Source organism: Fragaria vesca, linkage group LG6 (genome assembly GCF_000184155.1).
Source record: "Fragaria vesca subsp. vesca linkage group LG6, FraVesHawaii_1.0, whole genome shotgun sequence".
Classification (NCBI taxonomy): Eukaryota; Viridiplantae; Streptophyta; class Magnoliopsida; order Rosales; family Rosaceae; genus Fragaria; species Fragaria vesca.
The window spans coordinates 19061724-19067963 of record NC_020496.1 but is presented as its reverse complement, the minus strand read 5'-3'; the positions used below and the strand labels follow the sequence as shown (position 1 = coordinate 19067963).

The following is a 6240-nucleotide window of genomic DNA, read 5'->3' as shown; positions in this document are numbered from 1 at the left end:
CTTCTCTTTCGATGGAGAAGAAAAAGAAGCCTTCATTCCCCAAATTTGTAGCAAAACCTTTCTTCCCCAAAATTAAATTCTTCACGTGCTCCAACGAATTCAAGACAACAATATAATATTTTATTGGGTATTTTATTGTTACGTGAAATATATAATATTTTTTGTTATAATTAATAATGATATAGTATACTTTATTGTTGTATTGAATGTTGAAATATCCAAAATGGGGAAACTGTTGGATTTTGAGCATAATTTTTTTGAAAATTTTAACTTTTGCTTTCCCATTTTAGAGAAATTTTGAAGAAACTGTTGGAGATGCTCTAAGAAACCCTAAGTCCATGAGTCAAAGAAGTTGTTGGTTGGTCACTTGGTTTTTGAACTGTTCGCATGTAAGGTAGTCATATTGGATTCATTTTGGGAATAAAGGGTAGAAGCCAAAACATGCCTGCATGTAAGTGTAAGAGCCTTATTATGACTCGATGAGGAGACAAAAGAGTTTGAATCGATCATCATATATGGCTTCCCCATTTTACCAAACAGATTTGTAAATCGATGAAATAATGAAGACTACATTTAGGTAGTGGATACACACAGAGCCAAAATATCCAGGGGACGTCGACGTCCTTCTTTAATCGTAGGATAAATATATCGCAAAAGCTTGGATATATATTTTAGGGAAAATGCCCATTTAGTACTAATTTAAACCCCTTATTTCCCATTCCAATAAAAATCTTTTTCATTAGCCCATTTCAATATAAGGTGCATTTTTTTATGCTCAAATGCACAAATCTTTACTAAAGTCTTAACAAACCATATTATTTTAAGACTATTTTGCCCTCACCTTTTACATATGCATAGAGAGAGAAAATAAAAGAGAGAATACTTCGCCGGAATCTCACTGGACTCCGGTCACCGGCCGCCGGATTCCGGTCACCGGAATTTCCCCGACCGCCGGACTCCGGAATTTCCCCTGTAACTAATTACTGACCCCCAATAACCAGTTACTAACCAGTTAATGACTCATAATAATCAGTTACTAACCTTCAGTAACTAGTTACTGACACTCAGTAACCACTAACTGACCAGTTACTGACACCCAGTAACCAGTTACTGAACAGTTACTGACACCCAGTAACCAGTTACTGACCCCCAATAACCAGTTACTGACCCCTAATAATCGTGTTACTAACCTCTAATAATCAATTACTGACCCCTAATAATCAACTTATTTCAGCTTAATAATACTAGAAAAAAAAAAATCAGAACATAATCAGTTACTGACCCCCAATAATCAGTTACTGTCAGTCAATAATCATTTTAAACATACCTTTTTAAGTTCGAAAGGACTCAGAAAACAAAACAACTGGACTAATAAACATCGTCAACATTCAATATTCCACCATCCCTTTTCCTATTCACCCTTCCTCTTTTCTCAAATTCTCATCTCATAAAAATAGAGAGAAAAACTAGTCAAACCATGCACCTGCCCAAGTTTTGAGGGATTTCAATCGAGGAGATTGATCAGCCGGAGGTCATCCGCGCCTACCCTGCCAACGTCCCCAACCTCTTCACCATCCACGTGGACTCCAAGCGCATCCTGACCGTCCTCACCGACCACGACGACGTCGCCTCCAAGTGGCTCACCGAGCTCCTCCACTCCAAATCCACCAACACCAAGCCTCCTCTCCTTGGCGCCGCCTCCACCTTCCCTCCCGACTCCATCTTCGTTGGCCTCGTCGAGCTCGGCTCGCATCAACGTTTCCAAGCGACGGTGTGCAGACGACGTCGGAGAACGACCAGAACGCTGCTCTTCGGGCTCGTAGTAGCGCAACGCTTCTCCGGAGTCGTCCGATCTCAATGGTAACATCTCGGTCGTGGATCCTCGAGGCAGCGCCGACGTGAAACGGTGCAGATGTTGACTGACAGCGGCGACAACGACGAGCTCACTGGACTTGACCGATGTGGATGTCGTCGATGAGAATGACGAGCCCGGCCCCTCGGGTCTTGGTGGATGCGATCGTTCAGATCTTGCAGTCATTTTCCGGTAGCTCCCGGACCTCGTCGGAGCCGGAGATGAAGCGGCGGGTGGGATGGCATCGGCGAAGGAGGGTGGCATTGGTGAAAGAGAGAGAGGAAAAAGTTTCAGATCAGAGAGAGAGAGAGAGTTAGGTAGTTTAGATCTGACAGAAAAAGGAGGAGGGTAAACCCGACATTTTATTAAGAATCATTGAAATTGGGTATAGGAAAAGATTTTAATTGGATTGGGGTTTAGAAACCCTGTTTTTGAGTATTTGGGCATTTTCCCTATATTTTATTGACTCTTAGCTATATATAGTGTTTATAATCTCCCAGCTGATCGATCTTGTGCATAATAATAAGTGGTTTTATCCACGTTTCCATCACTTTTAACTTTGAAGAATATTGCATGCTTGTTGCAGCTAGCGTGGCCATATGCGTTTTCTTGCTCAAGTATAAGAAGTTCACAAAGAAATGAGCTGCCTGAGTGCCTGGTTTCGTCGACAAATAGTTCACAAAGAAAGTTTGTTTTTTTTGTTTTTTTTTTTCCTTTTGGTTAATTTTTTGTTTGCCTCTAGCTAGGAGTCTAATATGTTGATATCTGCCGTTTGTCCTGGTTATGGAACTGTAATATAATGCATGTATTGTTTGTATATAGAGAAGATCATTTGTCAGGTAAACCTTCTTGGGTAAGGTTAGGATGAGTTGATGCATACCATGCATCAACTATTTTAAAATAATATATCAAAATGAAGTACATGTTGTACATGTAAACATGTCATCCAGTAATATTGTGATATATGTAAAAAAAAATTACAATTTTAAGAACCTTTTAACTTTGTTATACGTGAATTGTTCAAAAACTTGTAATGAGAGTCGTAAATATTGTAATTACTTAGTTTACCACTGTAATTACCACTAAATACGTTAAATGTGGTATTTGTAGTAAAAATATCATGAATGATGTAATTTACTTAAAAAATGACCTTAATTACATAAAAAAGAACTATTTTACAAGATTAATGACTTCAGATAATGTATGTCTGATTATTAATATTTACAATATTCGTTGTCACTAGAGATAAAATTATTGTTATTTTCGTAAAAAGGATCGTATTCCAAGTAATATCAAAAATACAACTATATTTACCAATTATACCTTAGTTGTTGTAATTTATAGCAAAACACGTTGTATTATAAATAATTATCTCAATCACAATAAAATTTACTTAAAGTAAGATATTAATTACTAGATAAATGACAATTTATTGTCAAATTGGTAAATTAGTTCTCGAACTAGTAATTGAAAAAATTACTACAAATACAAGCTTGATTACTACTTTTTCAACAATTCATCGACTTATCAATCAAAGGGTTCTCATACAAAGAACTACTATGAAATCAACATTAATTACTACTTTCATCTCAATTGTCGATAAAAGATGTAAAAACATCTTCACATAACCTAAAACTTCTTAAAGGACATGACTTGCAATATAAACATCATCATTACATCATAATGGTCTCAAAGACAATTCACTCATATTAATAACATTTTACTTGTATTACAATACATTTATTGTTTTATTGGTATACATGTTCTCTAAACTTGTAACATGAAATTTTGAAGACTTTGTATTTTTTTTTTTTCTTTGGAGATTGAATGCAGTAATATTCTTTTTTTCTTTTTTGACAAAGAACGCAACAATATTTGGGGTAAACAAAACAATGTTGGTAACTGAGAGTTTAAAGCTCTGGTGGAATCAGAGAATAGTACTCAAGCCTTGAAATTAAAGGAAATTCCTTTATCGGATTTGGATAATGATCACTGGAGGAAGAATGCCATTCGTATTAGAAAAGAAATGCAGGTTTTTATTGCAGAGGATAAGAAGGCATTGCCATGTTTTACAATGTGAAGAAAGCAAAGCATCTGATTCAGCGCCTCTGAGGGTGATGATTAGTTTCATCTATGTTTTCTTATTATCCGAGTTGTACGTATGCGCCTCTGAGGGTGATGATTAGGCATCAGGGCTTGATCCCTCTGGTTCTTCTAGCAACTCGAGGGACTAGATCGCATCTTTGTTAGTAGGAGTCTCCTTGAAATCAGTTGCCCCTTCATTGAATGTAGCAACAGCTGCAATTGCTGCAGATGAAGGGAGCAAACATTAGCCTCGTATGTTAGATACACTTCACCCCTACACTTAGCCATTTCTTCTCAAGCATTAACCAAATTTTCAAAGCTAAAGCTTATCTATGACCTGACCAACAAGGAAACTGAACCAATTACAATTCACTATGTAGCTCATTTCTCATAACTCTCAATCTCTCATGCAAGATTTGACATTTTGGGATTCATTAACTAATCAAAACACGTAGGAATTTGATATCCCCTGTTCTAATGACCCACACAACAACCATGAACCAATCAAGCAAGTAATGACAGTTAAAAAAACATCCACAAGCTCATACAGTGAAACCATATGAGGATCAAAACCAAACCAAACTGAAGAAACTTTCACATACCGCAAAGCCAAAACCAAAAGCCCACAAGTACTCCACGAAGAACCCAAGACCGTCCCACTGTTCACCTTCCCAGAAATCCGGCTCATCTCGTGGAAGCTTAGGCAAGAAATAGCCATCGTCAATGTTCTTCGCAACGAGGCTTTCAATCTCCGCAGTACGTTGGTCTTGTTCTTGGTCTTTGGTCGTGGAGATTGTAAAATCTTGGTCGGGAAAGAAGAGGAACTTACCTATTCGCTCCTCTTTCTCCTTCCTCTCCTCTTCTCTTCCTTCGCTTTAATTAGGTTTTATCTTAGTATTCGGTGCAGATCGGTAGAACAACGAAAAGAACGAAACAGACTTCTTGTTCATCGATCTGTTCTAATAAGTTAGGGTTTTCTAAATTTTATTTTTGTTTTATTATATTTTTTATATATAAGTTATAGAATTACATGCTACCTGGTAATTAACAAGTTACCAATATTGAATAATTTAAACCGTTAGATATATTTAAAGTTTTATCATATCCAACGGTCAAGAATATTTAAAAAAATTGATGCATGGTATGCATCAACTCACCCTAGAATTTTCCGACCTTCTCGATCTTTTATTTGTTGCTTTCCTTATACAGTTGTTATTGGGGTTTGAAATATATATATTGGCGTACATATAGCAAATCAAAACTATAACAGACTCTATAAATTAACTTAGCAAATCAACTAGATTAGTTATAGATAGTACTCACAACATAACAATAAGTTGATAGAGAACTTTCAAGATCCTACTCAACCAATACAAATTTATTGATCAGCAAACAAGCTAGTGCATGCTTCCATGCTTATACTCTTGCAGCAACATCAGGATCATCATCTAGTTCTGGGTTTCGGGTCCATGCTCTCCCCCTCCGTTTCCTCCGTTTCCTCCCTTGCCTCCTCCATTTCCTCCCTTGCTTCCTCCGTTTCCTCCCTTGCCTCCTCCATTTCCTCCCTTGCCTCCTCCGTTTCCTCCCTTGCCTCCTCCGTTTCCTCCATTTCCCTTGTTGTATCCCCCTCTTCCATCTTCATCCGAAAATATTCCTCCCTTGCCTCCTCCCTCTCCTCTGTTGTATCCCGATCTGCCATCTTCATTCGAAGAACATATTTTAAAGGTCAAAAAGGAAAATAAAAGATGATGGACTAAATTGTATATATGGTAAAATTTAGACTAACTCGCTCTATATAAGCATGCATGCCTCGATCAGTTAACTCACAATTTCATTATTAGAGGAATTAACATGTATGTCATTATAAGAAAGTGCTCCAAGATCGAACTTAATTTTACCAGTAGTTGCAGCTGTTGTCTCAGATAGATCACGATGAGCTGAGACCTCAGCAGTGATGAGGAGAACGGCAAAGACAACAAGCAGAATAGTCTTTGAGTATGCCATTTCGAATTCTCAGTTGATTGCTTAGAGTAAATATGTATATTGATTTTGTAGTGAACTTAATGTAGCTTGGTGCTCTCTATTTATAGACACAAGCTGTAAGAGAGTGGGAATATCCAAGAATGAGTGGAAAGTATGGACGTAAGTGTTACTTGTTTATCAATAATGCTTTTAATCAATTGGTTTTGATGATAAGGTGGATAGTTAATTAGAAGGATAGAGATCTTAGTTTAGTAAAATCCAATCAATTAAGTAAGAATTGGAGTCCACGTAGAGAAGATTTCCAGGGAGGACCGCAATAT

The 6240-nt window shown here is 37.2% G+C and overlaps 1 protein-coding gene across 1 annotated transcript; it reads right to left on the bottom strand.

The window, feature by feature from the left end:
• Window positions 1-5150: 5150 nt before the first annotated feature.
• Window positions 5151-5961, bottom strand: LOC101312945. The gene is made up of 2 exons (XM_004303309.1): window positions 5836-5961; window positions 5151-5636 (listed from the first exon to the last, which is right to left on the bottom strand). Exons 1-2 carry the CDS (start codon window positions 5939-5941, stop codon window positions 5386-5388), a joined length of 357 nt encoding a protein of 118 aa, XP_004303357.1. The 5' UTR covers window positions 5942-5961; the 3' UTR covers window positions 5151-5385.
• Window positions 5962-6240: the final 279 nt, after the last annotated feature.

What these genes read in the sequence shown, in the direction of transcription:
- LOC101312945 (XM_004303309.1), bottom strand. Translation starts at nt 5,941, where the DNA reads ATGGCATACTCAAAGACTATTCTGCTTGTTGTCTTTGCCGTTCTCCTC. An exon ending in GACAACAGCTGCAACTACTG is followed by an intron (nt 5,637 to 5,835) that starts GTAAAATTAAGT and finishes CTTCGAATGAAG; the next exon opens with ATGGCAGATCGGGATACAAC.